General features: G+C 35.2%; 1 protein-coding gene across 3 annotated transcripts in view; it reads left to right on the forward strand.

Moving 5' to 3' along the window:
- Positions 1 to 16234, forward strand: part of KIAA1328 — a gene marked incomplete at its 5' end in the record, with an annotated part of 378127 nt that overhangs the window by 11137 nt on the left and 350756 nt on the right. For all 3 annotated transcript variants that reach the window (XM_079718280.1, XM_079718281.1, XM_079718282.1), the window contains one exon: positions 3037 to 3131. In XM_079718280.1, coding sequence (XP_079574406.1) covers positions 3037 to 3131 — 95 coding nt within the window. The remainder of the gene's footprint in view (positions 1 to 3036; positions 3132 to 16234) is intronic.

The following is a 16234-nucleotide window of genomic DNA, read 5'->3' on the forward strand; positions in this document are numbered from 1 at the left end:
CTCCCATTGTGGAGCACAGGCTCCGGATGCGCAGGCTCAGTGGCCATGGCTCACGGGCTTAGCCTCTCTGCGGCATGTGGGATCCTCCCGGACTGGGGAACGAACCCGCATCCCCTGCATCGGCAGGCGGACTCAACCACTGCGCCACCAGGGAAGCCCGACAAACGTTTTCTGTAAAGGGCCAGATGGAAAATATTTAGCCTCTGTGAGACACATGGTTTCTGTCTTAATTATCTAAGTCTGCCACTATAGTGTGGAAAAAGCCATATGTATGTCAATGTATAAAAGAACGTGCATGGCTGTGTTTTGTTTTGTTTTTAATTAATTAATGTATTTATTTTTGGCTCTGTTGGGTCTTTGTTGCTGCACGCAGGCTTTCTCTAGTTGCGGCAAGTGGGGCCTACTCTTTGTTGTGGTGCGCAGGCTTCTCATTGTGGTGGCTTCTTGTTGTGGAGCATGGGCTCTAGGCGCGCAGGCTTCAGTAATTGTGGCACGTGGGCTCAGTAGTTGTGGCTTGCGGGCTCTAGAGCGCAGGCTCAGTAGTTGTGGTGCATGGGCTTAGTTGCTCCACGGCATGTGGGATCTTCCCGGGCCAGGGCTTGAACCCATGTCCCCTGAATTGGCAGGCAGATTCTTAACCACTTCCACCAGGGAAGTCCCCCATGGCTGTGTTTTAATAAACCTTTTTTACAAAAACAAGCTTTGGGCCAGATTTGGCTTGCAGTCATAGTTTACCAACCCCTGTCCTATATGGTCTAAACATGTATTTATTTTTTAAACAATGTTTAGTTTTATATATATTTCAAACTTTATATAAATGATCTCATATTGTGTGATTTGCTTTTTTGTTCAACATTATGTTCCTGAGATTTATTTATGTTGCATATAGTTATATTTCATTTCCTTTCACTGATATTTCAGTCAGGGTTTAGTCAGTTATTTTAACTGAGAGTATTTAATATAAAGACTTGTTAAATTGGTGCTGGAGAACTGTAAAGCAAAAAGGGCACACTAGGTTATCGTGTAGGTAGTAACTGCAAGAAACAACCACCATCTTTAGGGCTGGGAAAACAGAACAAGTTGGAATTACTAAAACCTAGAAGCTTGGAGGGGGAGCCACTTAGAGCTGGAACTTTGACCTCTGATGGAAACCTGCCTGACTGGTATTGCTATCCCCAAGCAGACATGATAAAGGCTGGTTCTACAAGGGCCAGAAGAATTACCAACTGGAATCAGCTGTTCTTGCCAGGGTAAAGATCTCTGACAGGGGTGGCACTGATAGAAACAGGAAGCAAAGAGAAAGGAATGTGTCCTTTCTTCCTCTAAAGAGCCTCTGGTTCTTCCTGTTGGCAGAGTTTAACAGAACGTTGTGACAAAGAAGAAATGAAGTTTCCAGAGTCTCAGCCTCAGCATCACAAAACAGAGCATGGGGGATGGGTTTGAAGATGAATGTCAACAGCATAACAACCAGTAGCTACAGAATTCCATTGTATAAATACCACCGTTTAACTCTGGTTGACAAACATTTGTGTTTTCAGGTTTTTGCCTAAACACAGTGCTGCCGAAGTTCTTGCCTGTGTGCAAGGGTTTCTCTTGTTTGTTTACTGAAATTTCTTTTAAAGGGTTTTCAGCAATTTTTCACATTGCCAAATCCAGTGACTTCTTTTTATATTCTGTTTAACTTTTTTGATCATTAACACCATTAACCCCACATTCTTCTTGAAACTTTTTTCTCCCACAATGTCGTATGCTTCTGATTCTTCTCTTGTCTTTTCAAAAACCAATTTTAATTTATTTCTTGGGTTAGGAGATGATTTTTAAAAACTAATATTTTTTTCTTAACTTTAAGGAAAATTTTACAACATAGAAAAGCATAAAGAAAATAATAAAAATCTAAACATTATCAATAATAACATATGGCTGAGTTTTAAATCTTTAAAACTCTGACTTGAGAGCCAGACCCACATTTCTAACTTCCTGACTAAACATTTCCACATGAATATCCTCCTGGCATCTTAAATTGACCATATCTAGTATCTAAAGCCAAATCCATTTATTTATTTATTTATTTATTTTTACTATATCCTCTTTCTCATTTCCTTTTTCTCCCCTGTCTTTTCCATATTTGGGTAGCAATAATTCCAGGGTTCATTTTAGGGGTCTTGGATTATTCTTGGCCACCTGAAGTAATTGGACTAACCTACTTCGTGGTTAGGCAAATGCCAAGGATTCTTTTTTTTTTTTTAACATGCTCCTTTTACATGTTACCTCCAGTTCCCTTGTGAATCCCTAGGTTTCATGGCTTTAAAGCCCCCCTTTGATGTTCAGGAACTAGGAGAACTTTTTATAGCACAAGAGATAGCATAGTACAGTGGGTAAGAATATAGACTCCGGAATCAATGCTTGAGTCTTGATTTTGCTACCTAACTGCTATATTCCTAGGCAAGATATGTAACCTCCTTGTAGGATAGGAATAATACCTACCCAATAATGTTGTGAAGATTAAATGGATAAGTATAAAATACTTAGAATAGTCCTAATAATACTAGGTATAATGTTATCTATTATTACTATTACTCTTTGGTCTAATACCGTTTGGAATGAACCTTTGGATATATTGAGAGCTTAGAACTGGTGCTTCTGCTGCCAGCCTTAGTACACCTTTAAGCAGCCATGGGGCTATGGTGTAGGAAAGATTCTCAGTATCTTCCATTAGGTGTTTGTTTCTGTGACATTCACCAAGGGAAAGTTGTTTCCTTAATACTCCCTAACACTTAAGCAGGCACATTTCTGCCTAAGAGTTCTTTCTGTGTGCTTTTCTGTGTAAATTTCAGATGTCCCCTGGTGGACAGATAGTTCCTTAGCCTGTGTTGAGTTCACAGTATGTTTAAATGAAATGGGTAAATAGTGTTCTACCAGATAAAAGAGATCCAAGAAATTTCATCTCCTGTGCTTATTTTAAGAAATTTCTCAAAAAGTCTTAAAAATTGTTTTTTGTGAAAATTGATCAGAAAACTTTTTTTTTTTTTTTTTAAGAATTTCTGCAGGGAAGGAATAAAGAGTGCATCATTGAAGGATTTATGTCTTGAAGACAAAAGACGCATTGCAAACTTAATTAAAGAACTGGCCAGGTGAGACAAAACCTTATATGAAATGCATTACTATATGAGAGAGTGGTTTTTTTGTAAATAGAAAATTACAAATATGTTCTGATGTCATTGTGTCATTGATCTTATGGGAGCAGTGACTTTTAGAAAAAAAGGTATCCTGTGGTGCCAAAAAGAAAAGTAGAAAAAAACGTAAAATGGAAAAGAAACACTCTCCAGTTATGTTTTCTGGCTTATTTAATTTCTCAAATTGTTTCATGGAAATATCTGCAGCAGTCATTTATCAAGAGGGAGCATTTTGAAACTTAGCTCTGCTATTGATGTAGGTTGATATTGTAATCAGAGGCATAGCACTTTGGTTTTGCTTTAGTATCTGAAACAGAAAAGAACATTTTATTGTCATCTTTCACAAGAATACTAGTTGTCATTTTGCTGACTTCTGATACTTTCAGATACGGGATTTTAAATTTTGAGAATGAGTGTTCTTAGCTGTTTGGATATACTATTCCAGTTTACTAATGATGTGTATGAAGCATATTAACTTTGTATAATTTTTTGTTAATATACATATCAAGTTTTGGGGTCTTAAATAATAAATGAAGATGCTTATAGAGGACTGTATTAATATAAATTATAAAAGTTAAGTTCAGGGGAAGGCCATACCTAAAAACTGATAAAATTGTATTTATTTTTATCATTGAATTGCATGTTTGGAAATAGTAGGTCTTTTTCTTCTTTCTCTACTTTTAATTAAAGATAACTACATGAAGTGTTTCATTTTGAGACCTTAAAAGAATGTTTGTAGAGGCTTTTCTAGAAAGACTGAAGTTAAAAATTACCTTATTAAATCATAGAATCACAGGTATAAAAGATGACAAAAAGCAGTGATGTTTTGGGGGCTTAGGTTATAAGGTATGAGATTTCAAAGTACATGCCTTAGTCTGAATGTGATATGCCACCTGAGATAAGCAGTAACCTCTTTCACTAGAATTCTTTGACTGTTCTGTTCCCTGAAGTAGAGTTTTCATGATCTCACGTAGTGTTTTTTGTATTGGGAAAATATTTAATTGTGAAACATCTAATTTATGATCATCTCACAAGGCTTTTTACCATGAAGATGGATGTGGATGTCCTTAAAGCAATTACAATTAGTTTGACTTCATATATACTGGCCCTGAATTGCCATTATTGTCCTGACTGATAACATTTTCAGCTACCAGGCTTAGAGAGTACTTGACATCTCAGAGTATATTGTTTTGGTTTCAGTAAACTTCTGCTTTCTAGCAAAGTGCTCAATTCTTGGTAGAAGGTCATTGTGTTAGTACAAGGTTAATATTAGTACAACTTTGACTGCTAAAAACCCCTGTTATTATTATATTAACTATTAACATACAGGTATATGGGGATAATGTATTCTTGTTTCCTTGAATTTGCTAAGGTTCCTCTGCTGGATATTTCAGTCTATGTTTTTCTACTCATACTTGCCAAACCGTTGTTTTTCTTCAAGACAGTTTTGTGCTAGTGGGAAAGTAGAGATAGAATTCCATGTACCTCAAACACTGGCAACAAAACATTTCTAGCCTTCATGTTCTTTTACCTCTGAAGTTTCAACCTGATTTCAAATAACTGGTTTCCTGTTGGCATTAAATACAGTCATTTCTCTTTCACCTTGAAAAATAAAGTATATACTCCTTTGACCAGATATTTCCCTCTAGCTACTACCTTCTTTGTACTACAACACAACCTCATTCCTAGAAAAGAGTCTATAATATCTATAATACTGTTTTCTACTCTGTTGCATTTCATTCCCTCCTCAAACTTATTCATTTATTTTAAAATATAATATATGGAAGTGCAATTTATATATGATAATATGTACCCGTTTTAATTATATATTTCACTGAGTTTTGACAAATGTAGGATTACTCCAGAAAGTTACATTGAGAACTTTTACAGTCAGTCCCCTCCTCTATCCTCCATCCCAGGCAGCCATTAATGTGATCTCTATTATTACTGCTTAGTTTTATATGTTCTGACACACCAGTATAAATGGCCCAACAGTATGTACTTTTTCCTGTCTGGCTTTTTTCCCTCAGCAAAATGATTTTCGGTGTGTGGTAAAATATACATAACATAAAATTTACCATCTTAACTGTTTTTAAGTGTAAGGTCAGTGATATTAAGTACATTCGTGTTGCTATGTGACCATTTCTGCCATCCATTCCCAGAACTTTTTCATCGCTGAAACTCTGTCCCCATTAAATAACTCCTCACTCTCCCCACTGCCTATTCCCTGGTAACCACTGTTCTATGTGCTTCATGAATTTGGCTATTCTAGATACCTCATATAAGTGGAATCATATAATATTTGTCCTTTTGTATCTATTTCAGAGCATAGTGTTTTTGAGACTTTTTAAAATTTGTTTTGTATAGGAGTAATGCATTTTTTATCAGAGTAGTATTCCATTGTATGCCTGTACCTTAATTTGTTCATCTATTCATCTATTAATGGACATTTGGGTTGTTCCAGTATTTGCCTTTTATGAATGGTGCTACTCTAACATTCATGTACAAGTCTTTGTGTGGCTATGATGTTTTATTTTTCTTCTGTAAATACTTAGGAGTGGAATTACTCAGTTATATGTTAAGTGTATATTTAACTTTATTAAAAAACTGCCGAACTGTTTCCCAATGTAGTTGTGCTATTTCACACTCCCGCTAGGAACTTATGAGAGTTCCATCATTCTGCATATTCAGTAACTCTTGGTATTATCATTTCTTTGCATTTTGACCATTCTCATGAGTATAGTGATATCTCCTTGTGGAATGAATTTGTGTTTCCCCAATGATTAATGTGATGATTGGCCAGTCTTTTGTTAAGTGTCTGTTCAAATCTTTTGCCTGTTGTTTTTTTTTCACTCACCCCCTTCCTTCTTGACATTGAAGTATTAGAGTTCTTTATATATTCTGGATGTAAATTTTCAAGTATTTGTTTTTTCCTCCCAACCTGCAGCTTGCTTTTAATGCTCTTAATATTTTCTTTTGAAAAGCAAATTTTTTTTTCTTTTGATGAACTTCACTTCATCAGTTTTTTCTTTTATGGTTCATGTTTTTAGTGTTCCATCTAAGAAATCTTGCCCATCCCACAGTAGCAAAGATTTTTTCCTATGTTAGAAAAGACTATATCTTTTCTGTAGAATTAACCTCCGCCTCCTTGTCAAAAATCAGTTGACCATACAGGCATGGCCTATTTCTGGGCACTTTATTTCATTCCATTGACCTGATGCCAATTTTATAGTAAGTCTTGAAATCAGGTAAATCCTATTGATTTTTTGTTCTTTTTGAAAATTGTTTTGGCTCTTTTGAGGTCCTTTGCATTCCACTAAATTTTAGTCAGCTTATTAATTCCTAAAAGAACATTGCCTCCTGGAATTTTGTTTGGGGTATATTGAATTTACAGATCAAAGTGGGGAAAATTAACATGCACTGAGTCTTCCAATCTATGAATATATCATATCTGTCCATTATTTTTTTTAGATTTTCTTTCATTTTTTCTGCATAATTTGTAGTTTTCAGGGGTACAGGGTGTAAAATATGCTCATATTTTGTTGTATTTATCCTTAAGTATTTTATGTTTTTTGATACTATTATAAATGGTGTAATTTTAATTTTATATTATACTGTACACTTAATTTTAAATTTTATTTCATTTCTAATTTGAAAAAAAACAGAATTGATTTTTTAATATTGACTTGGTATCCATCAACTTCTTAAAATTCACTTGTTATAGTAGTTTTTTTTGCCAGAGTACTTTGGATTTTCCACATACAGGATTATGTCATCTACAGATAAAAACAGTTTTATTTTTTCTTTACAATCTATAGATTCTTTGTTTCTTTTTCTTGCCCTTTGGCATTGGCTAGAACCTGCAGGACAATGTGGAATGAAAGTGACGAGAGTGGACATCTTTGCCTTCTTTTTGTTATCTTAAATCTTTATTAAGCACAATGTAAGCTATGGGTTTTTTGTAGATGTTCTTTATCAGGTTGAGGATATATATTTTTGTCCCTAGTTTGGTGAGGTTGTTTTTTTTTTTAGTCATAAATAGGAGTAGAATTTTGTCAAATGATTTTTCTTCATTTACTGTGCTGATAATATGTTTTTTTTCTCTGTTATACTCTGGTAAAATATGTTGATTGGTTTTTGAATGCTTAATTTACCTTGCCTTCCTGGCCTAAGCCTCATTTGGTCATGGTGGGTTTTGGTTTTGTTTTTAATCTGTTACTGAGTTTGATTTGCTAATATTTTATTAGAGGTTTTTGTAACATGAGAAATGCTTGTAGTTTTCATGAAATGTCATTATGTATTTTTTTTAACTTTATGTTTTAATTATGGTAAAATACACATAACATAAATTTTACCATCTTAACCAATTTTTAAGTCTACAGTTCAGTAGTATTAAATGTATTCACGTTGTTGTTCAACCAGTCTCCAGAACCCTTTTCATCTTGCAAAACTAAAACTCTGTGCCCATTAAAGCTCCCCATTCCTCCCTTTGCCAGCCCCTGGCAGTCACCATTCTATTTTCTCTGTCTGCAAATTTTACTATTCTAGTACCTTATATATGTGTCAAATCATTGTGTTTTTTACCATAATGTGGTAAAATACATATAACATACAATTGACCCCTCGTGATATTCAGTACATTAACAGTTTTGCATAACCATCACTTTTAAGTTCCAGAACATTTTCACCCCAAAGGAAACTGTACCCATTAAGCAGTTGCTCCCCATTCTCCCTTTCCACGTAACCCCTGACAATAGCTAATCAGTTTTCTGTCTGTATTGATTTGCTGACTCTCGATATTTCATTTAACTGGAATCATACAATATGTGGCCTCTTGTGTCTGATTTCTTTCACTTAGCATAATGTTTTCAAGGTCGGCTGAAAAATACCCCATTGTGTGGATACATCACATTTTGTTTCTCCATTCATTCGTTTATAGACATTTGGGTTTCTACCTTTTGACTATTTCGAGTAGTGCTGCTATGAATATTCATGTGCAGGTTTTTGTTTGAACACCTGTTTCAGTTATTTTGGCTGTATACCCAGGAGTGGAATTACTAGGTCTTAGGTTCTATGTTGAACTTTTTGGGGAGCTACCAATCATTTCCACAGCAGCTGAACCACTTTATATTCCCCCAACAGTGTACAAGGATTCCAATGTTTCTATATCCTCACCAACACCTGTTGTATTTCATTTTTTTGATAATAGCCATCCTAGTAAGTATGAAGTGGTATCTTATTTGTGGTTTTGATTGTATTTTCCTAGTGGCTAATGATGTCAACATTTGTAAGTCTTCTTTGGAGAAATGTCTATTCAAGTCCTTTGCCCATTTTTTAATTGGGTTGTTTGTCTTGTTCTTGTTGTTGTTGTAATAGCTTTACATATTGTAGATTTTAGACCACTAAAAGATACATGATTTACAAATAATCTCTCATTATGTAAGTTGTTTTTTCACTTTCTTGATTGTGTCCTTTGAAGCATAAAATATTTTACTATTGATGAAGTCTCAATTTTCTAATTTTTCTCCTGTTGATTGTGCTTTTGGTGACATATCTAAGAAAATACTGCCATATCAAAGATCATGAAGATTTAACCCTATGTTTTCTTCTGTGAGTTTTGTGGTTTTAGCTCTTTATGCAGGTCTTTGGTTCATTTTGGTTTAATTTTTGTGTATGGTAAGTGGTAGTGGTTCAATTTTATTCTTTTGCATGTGGAAATCCATTTGTCCCATTTGTTGAAGAGACCATTGTTTTCCCATTTAGTGGTCTCAGCACCATTGTCAAAAAATGATTGACCAGAGGTGTATGGCTTTATTTCCGGACTCTCAGTTCTTTTCCATTGATCCTCATGTCTATTCTAATGCCCATGCAACACTATTTTTTGGTTTTTTAAAAAATATATTTATTTATTTATTTGTTTGTTTGTTTATTTGGTTGTGGCTGGTGGGCTCCTTAGTTGCAGCTCCCAGCTCCTTAGTTGCGGCATGCATGTGGGATCTAGTTCCCTGACCAGGGATCAAACCTGGGCCCCCTGCATTGGGAGCCCGGAGTCTTCACCACTTTGCCACCAGGGAAGTCCCCAACACTGTTTTGATTAGTGTTAACTTTGTAGAGAACATAAAATACAAATCCTGCTTGCTTCTTCCTTTTCAAGATTGTTTCAGCTATTCTTGGTCCCTTGCAATTCTGTATGAATTTTAGGATCAGCTTTTACATTTCTGCAAAAAGGCAGTTGAGATTTTGATAGGATCACGTTGAATCTATAGATTTCTTTGAGGAGTATTGCCATGTTAACAGTATTAAGTCTTCCAATCCACAAACATGAAATATCTTTCAGTATTTAGGTCTTCTTTAATTTCTTTCAGTTTTATAGATTTCAGTGTACAAGTCTTTCACTTCCTTGGTTATTTCCAAGTGTTTTCTTCTTTTTGATACTCTTAGAACTGTTTTATTAATATTCTTGTCAGATTGTTCATTGTTGGTGTATAGAAATACGAAAGATTTTTTTTAAATAAATTTATTTATTTATTTACTTATTTTTGGCTGCATTGGGTCTTTGTTGCTGCGCACGGGTTTTCTCTGGTTGCATCCAGTGGGGGCTACTCTTTGTTGCGGTGCACAGCTTCTCATTGCGGTAGCTTCTCTTGTTGCGGCACACGGGCTCTAGGCACGTGGGCTTCAGTAGTTGCATCACATGGGCTCAGTAGTTGTGGCTCTCAGGCTCTAGAGCACAAGCTCAGTCATTGTGGCACATGGGCTTAGTTGCTCCGTGGCATGTGGGATCTTCCTGGACCAGGGCTTGAACCCATGTCCCCTGCATTGGCAGGCGGATTCTTAACCACTTCACCACCAGGGAAGTCCCCGAAAGATTTTTTTATGTTGGTCTTGTACTCTGAAACTTTGTTAAATTTGTTTATTAATTAGTTCAAATTTTTTTTTGTACATTCTCTATGGATTGTCTATATATAGGATTGTGTCATCTGAAAATAGAGATAGTTTTACTTCCTCCTTTCCAGTTTGGATGCCTCTTGTTTCTTTTTCCTGTTTAAGTACTCTGGCTTGAAGTTTCAAGCCTGAATGAAACATTGAATGGAGTGGTGGAAGCAGGCATCCTTGTCATGTGGGAAAGGTTTCAGTTTTTCATCAGTGAGATAGAATGTTACCTGTGTGTTTTTCATAAATGCCCTTTATCATGTTAAGGAAGTTCCCTTCTATTCCTAGTTTGAATGTTTAAGTTTTTGTCAAAAGCTTTCTGTGTATCAACTGATATGATCATAACTTTTTTGTTTGTTTGTTTCCTTTTTTGTATTAAATATGGTGTTTCAATTGATTTTCTTATGTTGAACAATTCTTGTATTACTGGGATAAATAGCAATTGGTCATGTTGTATAATCCCTTTAATATGTTTTTGGATTTAGTTTGCTGGCATTTTTTAGGATTTTTGAATCTATATTCATAAGTCTGTAGTTTTATTTTCTCATAGTGTCTTTGTCTGGCTTAGATATCAGGTAATGCTGGCCTTATAGTATGAGTTAGGAAGTGTTTCCTCTCCTTACGTTCTTTGGAAGAGTTTGAGAAGTACTGGTGTTAATTTTTCTTTAAATATTTGGTGGAATTCATCCGTGAAGTCATCTGGTCCTTGGCTTGTCTTTATTGGGTGGCTTTTTGTAACTGTTTCAATCTCTTTACTTGCTATAGATCTGTTCAGATTTTCCATTTGTTCTTGAGTCAGTTTGGGTAATTTTTGTATTTCTAGGAATATGGTCATTATATCTTGGTTATCCAGTTTGTTGACATACAATTGTTTGTACTATTTTCTTACAATCCTTTTTATTTCTGTATAGTTAGTAATGTGCCCACTTTCATTTCTGATTTTATTTACATGATCTCTCATTTATCAGTCTAGCTAAAGAATTTTAAATTTTGTTAAAGAACCAGCTTTTGGTTTTGTATATTCTCTATATTGTTTTTCAAAGAACCAGCTTTTGGTTTTGTATATTCTCTATATTGTTTTTCTATTTCATTCATCTTTCCTCTAATCTTTATTATTTTCTTCCTTTTGCTACTTTTGGGTTCGAGTTTCTAGTCCTTAAGGTGTAAAGTTAAGTTACTGACTTTAAATCTCTCTTCTGTATTTTTCTTTCTTTCTTTTTCTAATTTTATTTTATTTGACCATGCCTCACGGCATGCAGGATCTTAGCTCCCCCACCAGGGATCGAACCCGTGTTCCCTGCATTGGGAGTGCTGAGTCTTAACCCCTGGACCACCAGGGAAGTCCTTAAATCTCTCTCCTTTTTTAATATAGGCATTTACAGCTATAAATATCCCTCTGTGCACTGCTTTTGCTGCACCCTATAGGTTTTGGTATGTTTTATTTTTTCATTTCATCTGAAAGTACTTTCTAATTTTCCTTATGATTTTTTTCTTTTACCCATTTGTTGAGTGTGTTTTTAATTTCCGTATATTTATGAATTTCCACTCTTCTTTCCCTTGATTTTTAGCTTTATTTTATTGTACTGGAGAAGATACTTTTTTTTTTAACATCGTTATTAGAGTATAATTGCTTTACAATGGTGTGTTAGTTTCTGCTTTATAACAGAGTGAATCAGTTATACATATACATATGTCCCCATATCTCTTCCCTCTTGCATCTCCCTCCCTCCCACCCTCCCTATCCCACCCCTCTAGGTGGTCACAAAGCACCAAGCTGATCTCCCTGTGCTATGCGGCTGTTTCCCACTAGCTATATATTTTACGTTTGGTAGTGTATATATGTCCATGCCACTCTCTCACTTTCTCCCAGCTTACCCTTCCCCCTCCCCATATCCTCAAGTCCATTCTCTAGTAGGTCTGCATCTTTATTCCCGTCTTGCCCCTAGGTTCTTCTGACCTTTTTTTTTCTTTTTTCTTTTTTTAGATTCCATATATATGTGTTAGCATACAGTATTTGTTTTTCTCTTTCTGACTTAACTTCACTCTGTATGACAGTCTCTAGGTCCATCCACCTCACTACAAATAACTCAGTTTTGTTTCTTTTTATGGCTGAGTAATATTCCATTGTATATATGTGCCACATCTTCTTTATCCATTCATCTGTTGATGGACACTTAGGTTGCTTCCATGTCCTGGCTATTGTAAATAGAGCTGCAATGAACATTCTGGTACATGACTCTTTTTGAATTACAGTTTTCTCAGGATATATGCCAAATAGTGGGATTGCTGGGTCGTATGGTAGTTCTATTTTCAGTTTTTTAAGGAACCTCCATACTGTTCTCCATAGTGGCTGTATCAATTTACATTCCCACCAACAGTGCAAGAGGGTTCCCTTTTCTCCACACCCTCTCCAGCATTTATTGTTTGTAGATTTTTTGATGATGGCCATTCTGACCGGTATGAGATGATATCTCATTGTAGTTTTGATTTGCATTTGGAGAAGATACTTTGTATTCATTCAATCCTGTTTAACTGTATTGAGATTTGTTTGTGAGATTTGTTTGAGATTTGTTTGTGATTTGTTTGTGAGATTGAGATTTGTTTGTGATTTGTTTGTGAGATTGAGATTTGTTTGTGACCTAACATATAATTTATTCTGGAGAATGCTCCATGTGCAGTTGAAAAAAATGTTGATTCATCTGTTGCTTGGTAGAGTGTTCTATATATGTCTTTTAGACCTAGTTGGTCTATAGTGTTGTTCAAGTCCCCTCTTTTCGTATTGGTGATATTTCATCTAGATGTTCTATTCATTGAAAGTAGATTATTGAGGTCTCCAACTATTATTGTAGAACTATCTACTTTTCTCTTGTTCATGTTTTCTTTATCTATTTTGGGTCTCTGATGTGTAGCATGTTTACTTTTATAATTTTTACATATCCTTAGAGAATTGACCCATTTATAAATCTATGTCATCTGTCTCTTTGTCTTGTAACATTTTTTGTTTTAAGGTTTATTTTGGGTGATGTTAGTAAAAAGCCAACCCAGTTCTGTTTTGGTTACTATTTGCATGGTATTTGCATGAAATATCTTTTTACCATATTTTAGCTTTCAACCTTTCTGTCTTTTAATTTAAAGTGAGTCTCTTGCAGGCAATGTATAGTTGGACTGTGGGGGTTTTTTTTAATCCATTTTGCCAACCTCTGTTTTTCATTTGGTGTATGTAATCCATTTACATTTAAAGTAATTTCTGTAAGGAAGTACCATTTTGCTTTACACATATGGGTGTGTGTGTGTATACATTTATACACATATATATACACGTATATGTGCATATGTGTGTGTGTGTGTGTGTGTGTGTGTGTGTGTATATATATATATTATATGCAGGTATACCTCAGACATATTGCAGGTTCTAGACCATCACAGTAAAGCGAGTATCACAGTAAAGTGAGTTACACAAACCTTTTGGTTTCCCAGTACATGTAAAAGTTATATTTACACTATACTGTAGTATGTTAAGTGTGCAATAGCATTATGTATATAAAAAAAACAATGTATATATCTTAATTTAAAAATACTTTATTGTTAAAAAAAACTAACCATCATCTGAGCTTTCAGCAAGTTGTGATCTTTTTGCTGGTGGAGGACCATACCACACTGTTGATGCCTGCTGACTGCAGGGTGGTGGTTCTTGAAGGTGTATCTGACAGTTCTTAAGACAACAATGAAGTTTGCTGCATCAATTGACTTTTCCTTTTACTAGCAATTTCTCTGTAGCCTGCAATGCTGTTTGACAGCATTTAACCCCCAGTAAGCTTCTTTCAAAGTTGGAGTCAATCTTCTTAAACCCTCTTCTTCTTTATCAACTAAGTTTATGTAATATTCTAAGTTCTTTGTTGTTATTTCAACAATCTTCATAGTATCTTTACTAGGAATATATTCCATCTCAAGAAACCACTTTCTTGCCTCATTTGTAAGAAGCAACTCTTTTTCCATGAGTTAAAGTTATCATGAAATTGTAGCAATTAAGTCACATCTTTGGCTACTTTTCTAATTCTACTTCTCTTGCTGTTTCTACCACATCTGCAGTTACTTCCTTTACTGAAGTCTTGAACCCCTCAAAGTCATTCATGAGGGTTGACATCAACTTCTTCCAAACTCCTGTTAATGTTGATATTTTAACCTCTTTCCATATATCACAAATGTTCTTAATGGCATCTAGAATAGTGAATCCTTTCCAGAAGCTTTTCAGTTTACTTTGCCCAGATCCTCAGATGAATCACTGTCTATGGCAGCTTACAAAATGTATTTTTTAAATAATAAGACTTGGAAATTGAAATGACTCCTTGCTGCAGAATGGATGTTGTGTTAGCAGGCATGAAAACAACATTAATCTTTATACATCTCCATCAGAGCTCCTACATGACCAGTCTCATTGTCATTGAGCAGTAATATTTTAAAAGGAATCTTTTTCTGAGCAGTAGTAGGTCTCAACAGTGGGCTTAAAATATTCAGTAAACCATGTTGTAAACAGATGCACTGTCATTCAGCCTTTTTTTTTTCCACTTATAGAGTGCAGGCAGAGTAGATTTAGCATAATTCTTAAGGGCCCTAGGATTTTCAGGATGGTAAATGAGCATTGGCTTCAACTTCAACTCACCAGCTGCATTAGCCTATAACAAGAGAGTCAGCCTGTCCTTTGAAGCTTTGAAGCCAGGCATTGACTTCTCCTCTCTAGCTATGAAAATCCTAAATGGCATCTTTTCCCAGTAGAAGGCTGTTTCACTTCCACTGAAAATCTGTTGTTTAGTGTAGCAACCTTCATTAATTATCTTAGCTAGGTCTGGATAACTTACTACAGCTTCTGCATCAGTACTTGCTGCTTAACCTTGCACTTTTATGTTATGGAAATGGCTTTACTGGTGTGTTCACTGTAGTAGCACTTTTAATTCTTTCAAGAACCTTTTCTTTCCATTCACAACTTGGCTAACTGTTTGGTGCAAGAGCCCTACCTTTTGGCCTATCTTGGCTTTCACCGTGCGTTCTTCACTAAGCTTAATTACATCTAGCTTTTGATTTGAAGTGAGAGTTGTGTGACTCTTCCTTTCACGTGAACCGTTAGAGGTCATTGTACAGTTATAAATTGGCTTAATTTCAATATTGTAGTGTCTCAGGGAATAGGGAGCACCAAAGAGAGGGAGAGACAGGAGAATGGCCAGTTGATGGAACAGTCAGAATACACACACAACATTGATTAAGTTCACTGTTTTATATGAGTGTGGTTCATGGCACTCCAAAACAATTACAATGGTAACATCAAAGATCACTGATCACACATCACCATAAAACATTTAATAATAGTGGAAAAGTTTGAAATATTGCAGGAAATACCAAAATGTGACATAGAGACACAAAGTGAGCAGATGTTGTTGGAAAAGTAGTGCCTGTGGAGTTGCTCAACACAGGGTTGCACAAACCTTCAAATTTTTAAAAATGCAATATCTGCAAAATGCAAAAAAGTGAAGTGCAATAAAACAAGGTATGCCTATATATAAGACAGCAAGAGTTTATGTAAAATATAAAGATGAAAAAAGACATTTCTTGTTCCTCAGTTACTTTAACAGTACTATCTTTTCTGTTTGATTTGTGTGTGTGTGTGTGTGTGTGTGCGTGTGTGTGTGTGAGAGAGAGAGAGAGAGAGAGAAATTTTCACTAGCTCCCTGATTCTTTTTTGGTAAAATTTTTCGTTATTTTCTTAGCAGCTACCCTGGGGATTACAGTTAACTTCCTAAATTTTATAACACTCTAATTTGAATTCATACCAACTTATCTTTAGTGGTACATAAAAACTATACAGCTGCATTCCCCAGTTTTTATTTTATTTTTGTCACCAATTACACCTTTATACATTGTATGCTTGTTATGGACTGCATTGTGACCCACCCCCCAATTTCGTATGTTGAAATGCTAACCCCCAGTACCTTAGAGTATAACTAGAATTGAAAAGAGGACCTTTAATATGGTTATTAAGGTAAAATGAGGTCGCACTGTGATTGAAGAGTTGTGCATTTTACTTCTTAGTTTTGTCAATTTTTGCCTCATATATCTGATCCTATGGTTATTAGTTG

Source organism: Hyperoodon ampullatus (assembly GCF_949752795.1).
Source record: "Hyperoodon ampullatus genome assembly, chromosome: 13".
Classification (NCBI taxonomy): Eukaryota; Metazoa; Chordata; class Mammalia; order Artiodactyla; family Ziphiidae; genus Hyperoodon; species Hyperoodon ampullatus.